The sequence below is a fragment of the Neofelis nebulosa genome, chromosome 15 (assembly GCF_028018385.1).
Source record: "Neofelis nebulosa isolate mNeoNeb1 chromosome 15, mNeoNeb1.pri, whole genome shotgun sequence".
NCBI classification, from domain to species: domain Eukaryota; kingdom Metazoa; phylum Chordata; class Mammalia; order Carnivora; family Felidae; genus Neofelis; species Neofelis nebulosa.
Window position 1 is genome coordinate 39,110,837 of NC_080796.1, and position 17,349 is coordinate 39,128,185.

The 17,349-nt window shown below is 42.5% G+C and overlaps 1 protein-coding gene across 7 annotated transcripts in view; it reads right to left on the minus strand.

Annotated features, from left to right (window-relative positions):
* Positions 1-17,349, minus strand: part of HHAT (hedgehog acyltransferase) — a 326,701-nt gene that overhangs the window by 229,178 nt on the left and 80,174 nt on the right. For all 7 annotated transcript variants that reach the window (XM_058701854.1, XM_058701853.1, XM_058701849.1 and 4 more), the window contains 2 exons: positions 15,404-15,613; positions 7,030-7,201 (listed from right to left, as the gene is read on the minus strand). In XM_058701854.1, coding sequence (XP_058557837.1) covers positions 7,030-7,201; positions 15,404-15,613 — 382 coding nt within the window. The remainder of the gene's footprint in view (positions 1-7,029; positions 7,202-15,403; positions 15,614-17,349) is intronic.

Here is a 17,349-nt window from a genome sequence, read left to right on the forward strand (position 1 = left end):
TTGCACACATGCGCACGTGTGTGTATGTGCACATGTGTGTGTGCACTCTTTCAAAAATAAATAAGCATTTAAAAATAAAAACATAGAAAAGGAAGAGCAAAGATAGATAAGTTTTTATTTTATCTTTACTTATTCTAAGAGATAAGATTCTGTTCAAAACAAAAGCAACAATGTATGACTATAGTTTATATACGTGAAATGAATGACAGCAATTATACAAGTGATGAGAGGGAGGAATTAGAAATATTTTGTCATAAGGTACTTGTACTACCATGAAGTGGATATATTATTACCTGAAAGTGATGTTGGGTTAGTTGTAAATGTATACTGCCAACTCTAGAGCAACTACTAAAAAGTTAAAAAGAAGTATATCGGATATGCTAAGAAAAAAGAGAAAATATAATGATAAAAATTCTCAAAACCACAAAAGGCAGAAAAAGAATGACATGCAATAATAGGAACAAAAAAAAAAAAAACCAAGAAAAGAGCAATGAATAGACAACATTAAGAACATGGAAGTTATTAACCCAATTATATCAGTAATCACTTTAAATGCCAATGGTCTAAATATACCAAATAAAGTACAAAGATTGTCAGAATGAATCAAAAAACAAGACCCAACTATATACTGTCTAAAGTAAACCTGGTCTAAATATAAAGACACATTTAGATTACAAGCAAAGGGATAGAGAAAGATATACCATGTTAACATTAATCAAAAGAAAGCCACAGTAGCTTGGTTAATTTTCAGACACATTAAACCTCCAAGGAAAGAAAATTATCATGGATAAAGAGGGACACTACATAACAATAAAAGAGTCACTTCTTTAAGAAGACATAATAATCCTCAATGTGTATGTACTGAACAACAGAGGATCAAAATACATGAGGCAAAAACTGATATCACTGCAAAGAGAAACAGCCAAATTCATTATTACAGTTGGATATTTCAACACCCCTTTATTAGAAATGGGCAGATCCAGGGGTGCTTGGGTGGTTCAGTCAGTAGGGCATCTGACTTCGGCTCTGGTCATGATCTTCCGGTTTGTGAGTTTGAGCCCCATGTTGGGCTCTGTGCTAATGCCTTGGAGCCTGGAGCCTACTTCAGATTCTGTGTGTGTCTCTCTCTCTGCCTCTCCCCTGCTCGCTCGCTTGCTCTCTCTCAAAAATAAACACTAAAAAAAATTTTTTTTCATTTTTTTAATTAAAAAAAAAATGGGCAGATCCAGCAGGCAGAAAATCAGTGAAGACATAGTTGAACAGTACCATCAGTCAACTGGACAGAATTGACATCTATAGATACTTCATCCAACAACAGAATACACATTCTTCTCAAGCTCACATGGAACATTCACCAGGACAGATCATATGCTGGGCTATAAAACACACCTAAATAAATTTAAAAGAATAGAAATCATACAATATCTTTTCTTAGACTATAATGGAATTAAACTAGAAATCAATACTAGTGATAGCTGGGGAAAATACTTGGAGATTGAACTCACTTATAAATAACACATGGTTCACAGAAGAAATCTCGAGAAAATTAAAACATATTTTGAACTAAACAAAAATGAAAATACAATTTATCAAAATTTATGGGATGCAGCAAACAGTGCTTAGAGAGAAATTTATAACATTAAATGTATACGTTAGAAGAGAAGATCTATAATCAATAATTTAAGTGTCCATCTTAGGAAACTAGAAAAAGAAGAGCAAATGAAATACAAAGTAAGCAGAAGAAAGAATAAAAATTAGAGCAGACATCAATGAAATTAAAAATAGGAAATTAATACAAAAATGTCAACAAAACCAAAAGCTGGTTCTTTGATCGATAAAATCAGTAAGTTGCTAGCTAGGTTAAGAAAAAAAGGAGAGAAGACATACATTACTAATACGAGAATAAAAGTGAAGATATCACTACAGAGTCCAGGAACATGAAAAGGATAATAACAGAATATTATGAATAACTCTATGCCCATAAATTCAATAACTTATATAAAAAGAACCAATTCCTTAAAAGATACAATCTGCCAACTCACAAAGAAACAGAATAGGCTTATATCTATTTAAAAAATTGAGGGGCGCCTGGGTGGCTCAGTCAGTTGAGCGCCGCATCAGGCCCCTGTGCTGACAGCTCAGAGCCCGGAGCCTGTTTCGGATTCTGTGTCTCCCTCTCTCTGACCCTCCCCCATTCATGCTCTGTCTCTCTCTGTCTCAAAAATAAATAAACGTTAAAAAAAAATTTTTTTTTAATTGAATCAATAATTAATAACCTTCCAAGACAAAAAACATTTAAGGAAGAAAGTATACCAATACTACAATCTCTTCCAGAAGACAGAATTTGAGGGAATACTTCTTAACTCATTCTAGGAGGCCAGCATTACCCTAATACCAAACTCAGACAAAGACATTACAAGAAAACTACAGACCAGTATGTCTTCATGAACACAGATGCACAAATCCTCAACATATTAGCAAATCAGAGGATCAAGAGGTACAAAATTTCAGTTACTAAATAAGTCACAGGTAAACTATATGATAGGGAATATAGTCAATAATATTGTAATAAAAAGAATTAGCAAACCAAATCCAATAATGTATAAAAACAATTATACACCATGACAAGTGAGATTTATCCCAACTATGCAAGGCTGGTTCAATGTCTGAAAACTGATTAATATAATCCATCACATCAACAGACCGGGAGGCGGGGATGGGGGGGGGGAAGCATATGACAAAGTCCAACACCCATTCATGATAAAACCTCTCAGCAAACTAGGAATAGAGGGGAATTTAATCAACTCAATAAAAAGCATCTGCAAAAAACCTACAGGTAACATCATACTTAATGGTGAAAAACCAGAAGCTTCCCCATTAAGATCAGGAAAAAGGCAAGCATGTCCCCTCTGATCACTCCTTTTCAACATCATACTGGAAGTCCCAGCTAATGCAGTAAGAGAAGAAATGAAATAAAAAGCATATATTTTGGGAAGGAGGTTACATGATTGTCTACGTAGAAAATTCCAAAGAGTCAACAACAACAATAAAACCTCTTGGAACAAATAAGCAATAGTAGCAAGGCTTCAGTATACAAGGTTAATATACCAAAGTCAACCGCTTCCCTAGATACCAGCAATGAACACATGGAATTTGAAATTAAAAATACCATATACATTAGCACAAAAAATATTTAGGTATAATTTAACAAAATATGTACAAGTTATATAAAAGGAAAACTATAAAACATGTTACACAAATCAAAAAAGAACTAATTAAATGGAGAGGTATCCCATGCTCATTGATTCAATATTGTCAAGATACCAGTTTTTCCCTAATTGATCTATTCAAGGCAAAATCCCATCAAGTTATTTTGTGGATATCAACAGATTCTAAAGTTTGTATGGAGAGATAAAAGACACAGAATAGCTAACACAATATTGAAAGAGGACTGACACTATCTGACTTCAAGACTTACTGTAAAGCTACAGTAATCAGGACAGTGTGACACCCGCAAAAGAACAAAAAGATCAATAAAACCGAGGAGACCCCCATAAATACACGCAATCAACCTTTAACAAAGGAGCAAAGGCAATACAATGGGAGCAAAGTTAGTCTCAATAAATGGTACTGGAGGGCACCTGGATGGCTCAGTCAGTTGAGCGTCCGACTTCAGCTCAGGTCATGATCTCACGGTGAGTTCAGGTCCCGCATCGGGCTCTGGGCTGACAGCTCAGAGCCTGGAGCCTGCTTCAGATTCTGTATGTCCGTCTCTCTCTTACCCTCCCCCACACGCGCTCTGTCGTCTCTCTCTGCCTCTCAAAAATAAAGAAAACTACATAAACAAATAAATAAATAAATAAATAAATGGTACTGGAACATCCACATGGAAAAAAAAAATGTAAACACAGATTTCACCCTTCACAAAAATTAACTGAAAATGGAGCATAGATCTAACTGTAAAGTGCAAAACTATAAAACTCCGGGAAGATACCATAGGAGAAAATCTAGATGACCTTGGATGTGGCAATGACTTCTTAGATACAACACTAAGGGCATAATCCATGACAGAAAGAGTTGATAAGCTGAACTTACTGAATTTTTTAACTATTGTTCTGTGAAAGATACTGCCAATAGAATGAGAAGACAAGCCACAGACTAGGAGAAAATATTTGCAAAACATCTGTCTGATAAAGGACTGTTATCTAAAGTACACGAAGAACCATTAAAAATCAACAATAAAAAAAAAAAAGAAAATCCATTTAAAAAAAGGCAAAAGACCTTAACAGACATCATGAAAGGATATGTTGTTGATGGGGAAAAAGATGCTCTATGTCAAATGTCACTGGAGAACTGCAAATTAAAACGAGTGAAATACTACTCTATAGCTATTAGAGTAGCCAAAATACAAACCACTGACAACACCAAATGCTGACAAGAACGCAGAGTAATAGGAACTCATTCATTGCTGGTGACAATGCAAAATGATACAGCCACTCTGGAAAACAGTTTGGCAGTTTTTTACAAAACTGAATACACTCTTTACCATCCAATTCAGCAATTGCACTCCTTAGTCTCTATCCAAAGGAGTTTAAAACTTGTATCCCCACAAAAACATGCACACGAATGTTTGTAGCACACTTACTCCTAATTATAAAACTTAGAAGCAACTAAGAGGTCTTTCAGTGGGCAAACTGTGGTACATCTAGACAATGGATTATTCAGCACTAAAAATAAATGAGCTATCATGCCATGAAAAGACATGAAGGAACCTTAAATGCATAATAGTTCTAAGTGAAAGATGTCAATCTGAAAAAGCTCCATACTGTATGTTTCCAATTACACGACATTCTGAAAAAGGCAAAACTATGGAGATGATAAAAAGATCAGTGGTTTCTGGGGGTTAGAAGGGAGGAAGGGATGAGAAGAAAGAACACCAAGGATTTTCAGGGCTGTGAAACTACTCTGTGACCTTACAGTGGTGGATACATGTCATTATACATCTGTCAAAACCCAGAAACTGTACCACAAACTCCAAGAGTTAATCCTAATATAAATGATAGTTTTCAGGTGATAATGATGCATGGATGTAGGTCCATCAGCTGTAACAAACACACTGCCCCAGTGGAGACGTTGGTAGTCGTGGAGGCAGTGCACGTGTAAGGGCCAGGGAATGCATGGGACATCTCCGTACTTTCCTCTCCATTTTTCTATAAACCTAAAACTGCTCTAAAAATAAAGTCTCTGTTTTTCAGTTAAAAAAAAAAAAAATGGGGGGTGGGAATGAATGACACAACCAAAACTCAGGAGAGGGTGACAGAAGGTGATGGGTTGCAGATGTAAACAAAGGGCTTCTAGGAATCTGGTTAGTTCTTAAGCCGAGTGACAGATCCCCAAATGAATCAGTGATGACTTTTCAGAGTCCCTGGATTTACCGCCCCTGGTGCTGACCATCGAGATAACAGCTTTTCCTTGTTTAAACCCCATTTTGAGTTGTGCTTTCTGTTATTCCCAGTTAGAATCACCCAAACTGGTAGTGTCTTAATTTGGATGCAGTACAACTGGGATCTGATTTAGCATGTCAACATTTAATCCTATTCTGTTTGTCTAAGCAGATCATTAAAACTTTACATTAGTTACCCTCCAACTATAAAAAAAGATATGTTTGAGGGAAATAAAGAAACTGTAATTAAAACAACTCAGTATTTTTCCAACCCTAAAACATATCTCCCTTGAAAACATTCTTATTAAGCCCGTGTGATACCAAGGACAATCAAGACTTTTTAATAAAAAATCTATAAATCACCAAAGAGATAAGGCATCAGGTTTGTACTCTTGCCCTCCGTGGGGAGCGGCTTAATCTGGCTGGAAGATCACACATTTCCCATTGGAGCTACAGGCTAGAGGTCAGACCACAGGGCTGAATTCAGCTACCACAGGAGTTCTTAAAAGGAGAGCAAACAAGGAAATGAGATTTTGTTCAGAAAGGGGCATGGTCTCTGCTGTTTTGACCAGAGAACTAAAGAACAATGGTTTCTCCACAGACAAGTCCTATACTAGAAATTGTGCCCTGCTTAGGAAATCACTTCCATTCCACCTACTTGCATAGACAAAAAAAAGGGGTGGGGCAATAGAGGGACATACATGGGCACACACCATTCATTCTACCTACCAGACACTATGAGCTAAGCCCTTCACCTGCATGGCTCTATTTAATCCTCAAAACAACCCTGCAGGGGCACCTGGGTGACTCAGCCAGTTAAGCGTCTGATTCTTGACTTCGGATCAGGTCATGATCTCTCTTGTGAGATCGAGACCCACATCAGGCTCTGCACTGACAGTGTGGAGCCTGCTTGGGATTCTTTGTTTCCTCTCTCTCTGCCCCTCCCCTACTCATGCACATACTCTCTCGCTCTCGCTCTCTCTCTCTCTCTCTCTCTCTCAAAAATAAATCAACGTAAGGGGAAGAAAAACCTGCAAAAGCAAGTCTGCTCATCTCCTAAGATGAAGCTATGGAGAGGTTTAGTAAGCTGCCAAAGGCTGCCCACTAGTGGTTCATGGAGCTGAGATTCACACCCATGTCTGTCTGATTCTAAAGCTCATATTCGTTTCTTTATTATCATACACAAGAACCACAAAGAATACCACAGGACGACTCAGTCTTGGAGCATTCCCTCTTTGCAGGGACTCAAAGGCTGCCCCTGCACCCCCCGCATCTCTTACGCACTGTTAAGTCCAGTGCTGGCCACACCACGAAGATGCAGACCCAGCCAAGCTTAGCAGGATTCCATGATGAAAAGGGATCCCTACCATCCTCGGCTCCCAGACCAAAAAGCCTGGCCCTCACATCCACCAGCCACTCCACACATGCATCGTCTTGGCCACAAGAGGAACAAGGTTGAAAAACCAAAAAAAAAAAAAAAAAAGAGCGTTTGCTCAAGGCAACTACACCCCGTCTGCCCCCGGTCCAGCTTCACTCTGAAGCTGACTCTTGATGCTCGTTCTCCCGACAGTCATTTCCACAATTACCTAAGGTCCAACAAGAGACAGCCCTCAGGAGAGGGGCGCTGCTGTAGATGGCGTGCATGTACATGAGGTGAACCATCAGCTCTGCCAGCCACCAATAGCAGAGGAGGCGACCCAGCCCCAGGGCAAAGGCCGAAAGGCTGGACTTCAGGGAGCAGTACTCTTGCTGCTGCATCTAAAGTAAAAACAAAAGAAGTCATTAGATTGCGTGTGGATTGTTTGCATCTTTCAAATAGTCCCCTAGACAATGTTTCTAGCATACTTCTCACAAATGTTATTCATATATCTACTAAAAGAGGATTGGTTTAGTTATTCATTGTTCTTAGGTGAAAAAGTCATGCCCAAGACCGAAAACTCTGTCCCAGAGTAAGAACAGGGTGGGGCCAACAAGCTAGCCAAGAACCAAGATGGGCTCTGCATCCCTCCATCCCTGGCAACAGCCCTGCAAAAAGCCAGGGTGGAGGGCAAGATCTGATATAGTCTCTCTTCCTCAGGACTCTGGAGTCTCTTTGGGCCCAGGTGTCACCGGCCTGTCTTCATCCATCACCCACCCACATGTAAGGCTGGTACAAGTAAGGCCAAGTCAGGAAGGGGCACAGGACTGGTAAGAGAAAGGGAAAATGAGACACAGAACCTGGCAACAAGGAGAAAATGAGATGTGGGTGTGTCGTCTTACCTGAAGTTGTTTTTGAAACAGGCAGAATAAACGCAAACAGGGACACTACATGGGACAAATCCCTGGCTCGGCAGGCAGTGCAGTGTAACACTTAAGAACATGGACTTTACAGTCAGAACTGGGACCCAATTCTAGCCCAAACCACATGGCTGTGTGATCCTGAGCAGGTTACTTAATCTCCCTGAGGCTTGTTTCCCTCATATATAAAGTGAAAAAAAAAAAATTGTCATGACTAAATATGGTAACACAGAAGAGGTACTGAGTATAACACCTGGCATATAAAAAGCACTGGATAATTGGTAGTATCTGATAAGTGATGTGCCTCCTACTGCCTTTCTTCACATTCTTCCCTCATTGCGTCCCAGACTACTGGCTACAGGGCAGAATTAGGACACAGTTCAGAGCCAAACACCAAAGGTAAGAGAAAGAAGTTCTTATTGTTCAGAGTCACCGACAAACTACTGAGCTCACTCAGTATGCGTGGACATATTGAGTCAAAGTAGCCAGGCTCTGGGTCTTGCTTGCCCCATTGCCTGCTGCTTAGGGATGCCCAATAGTTTAAAATACATAATAGATGCTGAAAGGCAGAAGCATCTTGTAAAATTTGCGTGAAGTCCATCAATTTCAGACTTACACCACTAGACAAACGTACAAAAACAAGAGAGAGCAGGTTAATTTCTGGATCTTGCTCTGCCAAGATTTTATTAGACTGAAGCCTGCTATGTAATACAGAGGTGAATTTAATGCATAAATGATGAAGTAGAATCTGCAAACATTCGCTGGCAGAAGAAATGGGCTTGATTTAGCTTTTGACAGTTTGGGCTCAAGACACCACACAAACAGGTAAGGCCCATTCCTAGGGCCTCTTTGGCTTCCAGGCTCCTTGAACATCAAAGGCACAAGGAGTCCCGCTACAGTCAGGAGGAGTGAGAGGCAGTGCCCTCAGAGAGGAGGGGGAACCTGCACACCAGGGCGGGTATTTTTATTCCACTTTGACAATGCATTCTACCACTTCCGCAAACTGTCCTCCCACAGCAAGAAGCCAGCTGAAGACATTCTGGCTGGCTCAGGGGCATTACAATAACCTGCACGAATGGTGTGCTCCCTTACACCATCTGCTTGGGTAGCTGCACCAAGGAAAGCTCATTGGTGTAATATTTTCCATGTAAATTGATCAAACCAACAGGAATTTCCTTTTTCCATTACCTGTCCACAGATGGCCTTAGAAAGGTATTTTGCCGAGCCATTCCAACCTCCCTTGTTAGAACCAACAGTAACTGCTGGGAGGGATCTACCAGGTCACCTGGGAAGAGTTTTCCAGGAAGGAACACTGGGCATATGAGGGCTTTGCAGACCCATACAGATCACAGCCGAATGCAACCACAGCTGAACTATGTGACCCAATGCACATCCCTTACCAGGCATAAACTGAGGGTGGTTTTCATTTGAATGCATACCATAAGTGTGCATGCTCTCCAAGACTGTATGAAGTCTACCGCAATGGATCTGTAGGCCAATGGATGGATAAAACTCCAATGCAGAAACACCTACCTGCCCAATCATTCATGTCTACATTATTGAATTGAGAAGAAAAGGAAAGAACTCAAATGTCCAAGAGTAGGAGGTTGGTAAAATGCATGAGTGTACCTCAATATATTATGTAGCCGTTAAACTATTTTTTTCAATGTGTATAAATAATGAAAGACTGGAAAGATACATACCAAAATGGCGACAGTGACTGTACTCTTTTTGGTAGGATTTTTGGGTTGCTTTTAACAATTGGTTATTTTTATTATCGAGGGGAAAAGTAACGGAACTTCACGATATTGTGAAGACTTTGGTCCTCTCTGCTTATGACCAAAGTAGAGGCAAGGTCCTCTACTTCTTCACCTTTCTAAAAACCATCTAGCTTCAGGATCTCCCCTGGGCAGCCCCAAATCCTCTATGGGTAAGTATTCTCTCTCTCTCTCTCCTACACTAGACCCATGTTTATTTCTCAACTTCCCACCTTGCTTGTTGATTTCTCAACTTCCCACCTTGCTTGTTGCTCAGTACCTATGTACTGAGTTCCTCTTTGTTCATTCTTTTCCAGCTCTCTAAAGCAAATTCATTTTGATCTAATTACCATCAGCAATTGAGGAAACAATTATGAACATAGTGTCCATTGGTCTGTGGAGGCTGGAAGAAGAGTTCAACCCAAGGCAATCAGCAGAGCTAAGACAGGAAGAGGCACCTACACCATTCCAGAGCACAGGTGGGCCTTTCTTGGTGCCACACTCTTGGAGGGAAGCAAGTCCCCGGCTGAATGTGATAATGGCCTCAAAAGCATTGTTGACAGAATACAATCTTCAAACAACCAAATGTCCCCAGATTCTAAAAAAGCAGCTCTCTGCACGTGGTCTGTAGGCCCCTAAGCGCAAGCCTACCCTAGCACAGGTCCCCTGAAGACCAGCCCCGCACCTGAGGTCTCAGAGCATCACTAGGGATGCAGCCCCATCCCACAGAGCCCCCCACCCCCACCAGCCAGGCAGTCAGGAAAACATGTCTACCTAATCACCTCTTAGCTCCAGGCAATCACCGTTCAAGGTCAGTTCAGAGGACTGCCTTCGCTTCCCCAAACAATGTGCAGTCTAAAATGACACAAATATCTATAATTAAGGAGAAACATGAGGTGCATTTTGTGGCTGATTGGCTTCCCAATAATGGCTTACCTATTCTCTTCAGGGCAAAACTTCTCTACCCGGTTTAATAAGGTATAATTACGTGTCACCACTGGACCAGAAGGGCTGGACTCTTCTCCGCAATGCCCCCTTTTTGATGCCAGATGCCTCCTCATTCCGAGTAACAGAAATGTCAATTCCTTAATGATACAAGTGAATACAGGAGAAGGAAAACAATCCAGTTTCCTTCTATTCGCTTGTACTTAAGAAAAGTTATTCATCTTTCTTTAGAGTCCTATGATTGCAGTCCATTTGTAACTTCAATCTAGTTGACTCCCTTTTAAAAAAATTCAGCATTTGTCCCTTGCCGATCCAGCAGGAATAAAAGACATGCCATACACAGCTCCCCTAATGAGCAGGGCTGCTCTCTTGCCTGTGTGCGAGCATTTCATTTCAGAGATCTCAAACCTCGGGGGGTGCCAACCGTAAGACCATTGGAAACCACTATCAATGGGAATTTTTAGTTAAGACTCCACTAAAAAATACACATTAACTCATCTGCCAAATGCATTTTAAAACATGTTATATTTTAAAACCTCATTTCATGCAAATTGCATAAAAAGGAATATTGAAGCCTTTCAAAGATAGTCTAATGATTAAAGATGACAGTTCTCAAAGATGAAAGGTTCTCTTCCTTCACACACTAATAATACATATGTTTAAGAGCACCAAACAAAAGCCTTCCCTGGAGCCAATGTTCGACTGTGCCAAATCTGCTCCAACCTCTACCCTTGGGTCAAGGGCACTGTAGCCAGGTGTCTTATTCCTTTGTAATGGAGGAGCATCTCTCTAGTCCATGGTCACAGACTGCACCCGTACTCCCAACAAAGCATTCTGTCATCAGCCCTGCCCTGCCCCTCCCCAGGCATCCAGATCAGGCCAGGGGTTTTCAGGGGTCTCTGTCACAACAGATGTACCTACAGCTGGTGCAGCTGCCACAGGACGAGGACCTCCAGACCCAGATGTCCACCGGGCCACACGGCATCCTCTAACTCCTGCGGGACTGGCTGCCCAGCTGGCAGCAAGGCTCACGTCTGTACTCCTTCCACCCCAATCTGCATTCTCTTAGCCTCTCTTTGTTTCCGTGTTACCATCTATAAAGTAGTGGTAACGACAGTATCTCTCTCTGCCTGTGGCCTTGGTGATGAAGAAGCTGGCACATGCCAGGCCTGGCTGAGAGCAAGTGCTCAGTGTGTGTTATAACAGGTGGCCTCTAGAGCCAGAGCCTGCCCCAAACCCCGAGCAGCATGTCTGTGACATTGCCCGCCTGCCCAGCTCTCACAGGCCCCAGCCACTCAAGGGCTGGGCCCACCCCGGTACATGCGGCAACCGCCTACATCCTCTCTCCCGAAGAGACAGAGTCAATACAACTGGCCTCTTCTAAGGCCAAGAATGGCCACTGCCCAGAATCCCTCACTGCTGTGCCCACCTACGTGACAGGTCATCCAGAGTCTTGGTTCTGGCCTGAACTGTATTAGTTCACAACCTTGGGAGCTTCCTGGGGTAGAATCTAAAACTGGCCCCTACACACAGAGGGCATGGAGAGACAGAAGAAAGAGGCAGGCCACTCCAGATTGGTAGGTGGCCAGTGTAATAAGCAGAGGAACTTCTATACAAGGCTGGGCTGGGGTGGCTGCAAGAACTCCACACCTGCCTACCAAATCTTAAAAGTTTATACAGAGGCCTTAACTAGGTTCAGTCACATATTCAGTCCAGAGGGTCTCGATGACACCCTATTCTCAAGTCTATGTCCCAGAAACAGCTCCTAGTGGGGAATGGTAGGCCAATTGTACATTCTAAGGACAGGGGAAGGGGTGAGGAGCTCTGACTGCCTAGGTTCAGCTTGCGGGTCAACCAGCAATCACATCCTCTCCAAGGCCTCCTCCAACAACCTACCCCAGAATTGTCACACACTTTTGGCTAATGACAACAATAACAGTAATCATTAATACTTCATAGTGTTTACACATTAAGCCATGTTACCTATACAAAATCATGTGATCCTGAGAACAATCCTATGAGGGAGATACTATTATTCTTCCTATTTCACTGATAAGGAAACTGAGTCACAAACAAGGTAAGCAATTCACCAAATGCTCTCTAGCCAAAGAGAAGCAGGAATTCAAACCCTGTAACAGTAGGGTTGGGCTCCAGGGTCTTTGCTCTTAACCACCATGCTCCCCTGGAGGCAGGGGGAGCACAGCCCTCAGCAAGGAAAAGCCCCCTGGCCCTACCACACTCAGACTCACTGCCCTGCCCCACACCAGCTCCCCCACTGCACAATTCCACCTGCTCAGGGAAAGATGTGGGGACCCCAGGCTCTGAGCTAAGTGAATAAACAAGCCTTGTGTGAAAGTGCCTCTGCTTGTTAACCTGCCCCCAGCCACAGAAGAAAAATAAACAGGGCATATGTTCCTGAAACTGCAAATGCCATCTGAGAGGGCCTTCAAGTCAAGGCCCTGCAGCCTCTCAACAGGCAGATTTTTATCTGCTCACGATCAGTGTGCAAATTTCACATGCCTTACCTCACAGAGGACGCCTCTTCTATGCTTCCCTCATCTTGTGTATGCAATTTACACACAAACAAACTGGGTGAAAGATACATTCTCCCCAGGGTGTGCCTAATACTGTCATTTTACCAACCAGAGTTTGCCCTTCCAGTTGGTTTCCACAATGGGGCTCCGCTGCCCCCTGGTGGCACAGCCTCATTCTCTAGCTCTCGCTGACCTGACCACCTAAGAACCATGACTGTCAGTCAGTATTATCATTTTAGGTGACATTTATTCATTCACTCACACAAACGTCGCTTACAAGGTCTTCCAGTTGGCTTTCCTCCTCCCTTCTTGGGGAGTGCAGCCCCTTCCTTCTTGGCCCCCCTGAAAGAATTCTTTCACTACTAGCTTTAGCTTCCTGGTTAATTGCTCCCCTTTGAGACACATTTCTCTCAAAGAAGGTAAGTACCCCATAAGACCTTCTGTAACTGCAGAAACCTCTCGGCTGCTTTTACTTGTCCTGCAGCTTACTAAACATTTTGCCATTTCTACACTGACTTTCCTATACATCTTCCCAGATCGTACAGAAATGTTTCAATTTGCCTTCTGAGTTTCCTGGTTTTAGCAAGCGCTACCATTTTGAAAGGAATGAAAAAAGAGGGGTAAGACAGAGATGCAACCAGAGTCCCTACAGGACGAAACCTGGAGGGCCTGAACCCACACTGCACTTGGTCACCCCCACCCTCTGGCCCCCAACTCTACTGAGGAACTTAGGACAGTTCAACCCCTCAACCACCAGCAGGCATCAGAATCACCTGAAGGCCCATTAAATCCCATTGCTGGGGGGCGCCTGGGTGGCGCAGTCGGTTAAGCGTCCGACTTCAGCCAGGTCACGATCTCACGGTCCGTGAGTTCGAGCCCCGCGTCAGGCTCTGGGCTGATGGCTCAGAACCTGGAGCCTATTTCCGATTCTGTGTCTCCCTCTCTCTCTGCCCCTCCCCCGTTCATGCTCTGTCTCTCTCTGTCCCAAAAATAAATAAAAAATAAAAAATAAAAAAAAATAAAAAAAAATAAAAAAAAAAAAATCCCATTGCTGGGCCCCACCCCCAGAATGTCTGAATCAGATCTGAGGTGGGGCCCAAGAATCTGCATTTCTAACAAGTTCCCAGGTGTTCCTCCTGCTGCTAATCCAAAGACCACACTTTGGGAACCACGGAGCTAGAAGATCAGCTGCCATCACTAACCACCTATCTTTCACACAATCATTTTAAACATAATTTTCAAACACAATCTTCAAATACTTCATGACAGAAGAATGATCCTATGTAACCCAAACTGAGGTATGAGAAACCGTATGCCAAACATATATCTGCCTGGAATATCCATTTCACTTGAAGACTTATGGAGAAAAAAAAGTTAAATAATTTAACTGGCAATTTTAAAACTGTACATTGTTGTTATAATGCAGAAGTACACTTTTGAGTACAAGAATAACTTTGGGGGATTTTTAAGACAGAATACGAGATTTTTTTAAGAACCCTGCTATTTTTCCAGGGGGCATCTGACATGCTCGCCTTTGGAAATATGCAACACTGCTGCTGGCCCTGCACTTTGAGCCCATTTCCAGGCATGTGTATGTGCACATGTGTGCGTGTGCGTGTGCTGTGTTTTATGTGTACATGAGTTGTACTGCATGTGCATGTACATGTGGACATATGTATTAATATTCTCACCTCCATCAAGATTGTTTTGGTGACAGGAGGTAGGAATGTCCCTTGAGAAACACAGGCTTTAGGTATTATCAATTACTAAACTTTTATTAACTTCATGAACATGTTCCATGAGGCTAGCTATAGAAGGAGAACAAAATTTCTAAGTAGGAGGGAAAGTGAGGTGGGAATGACATAGGTAGCTTGATGGGAGCTTCAGACAAAGCTGTAGGGAAGCTGGGTCCTGGACAGAAACAGGCACTTGGACCCAAAACACACTGTTACCTTGAAACTCTCTTTACCTGCACTCTGTTGGCTCATCTAGGTCCCCCTGAACAATTCCCAGGCGATGGCAGTTACTTCATAAGCAGTTTGTGACAATAAAGGAGAACATGATATTTTCCAACCAACAGCATAGATAGTATCTCTTTCTACTTTTCCAAGTACCACCACCAGAATCCACTTTTGTCTTTCCCTGGGACTTCCTGGCAGTGGATACCCACCCCTAAGTTCCTTTCTGTGCCCAGTTACTAATCCTGGTTGCCAGCACCCACTGAAGAGTCAGGGTGGGGGGTTCCTAGAGCCAACATGCCCCAGAGACAGGCTGATCTGTATTTCAAATACTTATTTCTCCTAAGTATTTCATTTGTTACCTAAGAAGTCACAACAGAAACGTGTCTTAAATTTGTGGGCACCCCAGAATGAAAAGCCTCAGGAGTCTCATGGATGGCCATGGCCAACAAGGATGGAGTACCAATCCAGTCCCCCCACGGACTCTACCTGGGTGATGAACTCTGGGAAGCTGAGGATGGGCCCGTTGTGGAAGACGGGGTAATAGAAGACGTAGGCCACCAGCCAGGGAAAGGAGTAGAAGCTGTTCTCAGTCTCCTGCCAGCAGAACTCGAGGCTGAAGCTGGTGTAGTACAGGCAACGCACGGTCAGCGTGAACTGCAGCAAGTAGTACTCGTTCTCCGTCTGGTACCACCCTCTCTGCAAAGTCACAAGAAGAGGACAACTCTGGAGTGTCAAGGAGGGATGCCATCCGGTCCCCTGGGAAGGAGACCGCTTCCACAGAGAGAGCAGCTGTACCATACAGGGGGTTTCTCCACCACTGGGCAGCAGGTAAATCTCAGTGGGAATGGAAACCAGGAGTTAATGAGCAGTGGGCGGAAGAGCGTCTCTAACACCGCTCATCTACTTAGCGTTAGGCCTCGTGTGCGGTGATGAGAGTTTGCCCAGATATGCATCAGATTCATCCAGTGGGGGACATGGAGATGAGCTACAGCCAGTGGATACTTGGACAGTTCTTCCAACAATACTGAAGGCAAAGAGAGACTTATAAATGTCACGTGGGATTCCTGTCTTCAACATATTTTTCCTTTTGCTCTTCTGTTAATTTGGCTCCACATGTAGTTGAGAACTATTTGCCAAATAAGCTTTAGAAACACAGTCAAGAAAAATAGTCCTTGCCCTCGAGGCGTCCAAATTCCCACACAGCAGATAGGCATGTAAGTATATAATTACAATGCAGCACGAGAGAAGACATAACAAGCATGTACTAAAAGATGTATGAAATAAAAGACAAGAAGCAAATGCAGTAGAATCTTAACAGTACTAGGTGGAGTAAAATTTGGATCATTTTATAATCTTTATGTTTTTATATTTGCCATTATATATATTGCCTTTTTAATGAGAAGAACAAGTTATGGGAATACAGACAAGATATAACGGGGGACAAAGAAAGGAATAGTTAATGCGATCCATGAGAGGACTTTTACAACTTTACACAGAAAAACTAACCAGTGAAGAGTTTCTATTGCACGTCTGAGCCTTCAGCAGCCACTGAGAAAGACCAGAAGAACTGCAAGTGCAAAAGCATGGAAACCCGGGGCTCCTGAGTGGCTCGGTGGGGTAAGCAGTTAAGCATCCGACTTTGGCTCAGGTCATGATCGGCTCAGGTTCATGGGTTTGAGCCCCGCCTCAGGCTCTGTGCTGACAGCTCAGAGCCTGGAGCCTGCTTCCGATTCTGTGTCTCCCTCTCTCTCTGCCCCTCCCCTGCTCGTTCTCTGTCTGTGTCTCTCTCTCAAAAATAAACATTAAAAAAAAATTTTTTTTAATAAAAAAGCATGGAAACCCAAAGCAAGTAGCTTCTGCTCATTTCTTTCCCTTGGGCAGTATTTTTCAAACCTCTAGTCTGCATAATAAATGGAATGTTTAGTCACTACCAACATCCATAACTGATGCTAACTATTGCCACACAAATGATAATTATGATTGGAGTCTGTTTTGTACATTTGCCAGGTCCCCAAAAAGTTAGGTGTGAATTATTTTTATTGCAGATCTATTTTTAAACCCATGTATTTAAATGATCACCTAGTTAATCATTGTGGGAAGTCTCTTTTGTTAAGATGGAGACACTACCCTACTTTCTCTCACAAGTCCAGATTTTGACATATGTGCTTAAAGTGTTCGCCCCAATCTGTTGGTGAGAAAAATTAAAATAGCGTAATAGGAAATGCCACTGAATTTTCAAAATGCTACAGTTTTTACAAAATCACTCAACATATATCATGTTATCAGAGGCTCAGAGAAACTCCACGTGGAAGACAGAACACATACTACTTCCATTTTCAAAATGATGAAATTGAGACTGAGGTTAAATGACTGCCTCCAGTTTCAAGAGTAGGAAACACAGCTACTAGAAGAGACACGGAACCAAGTCATCC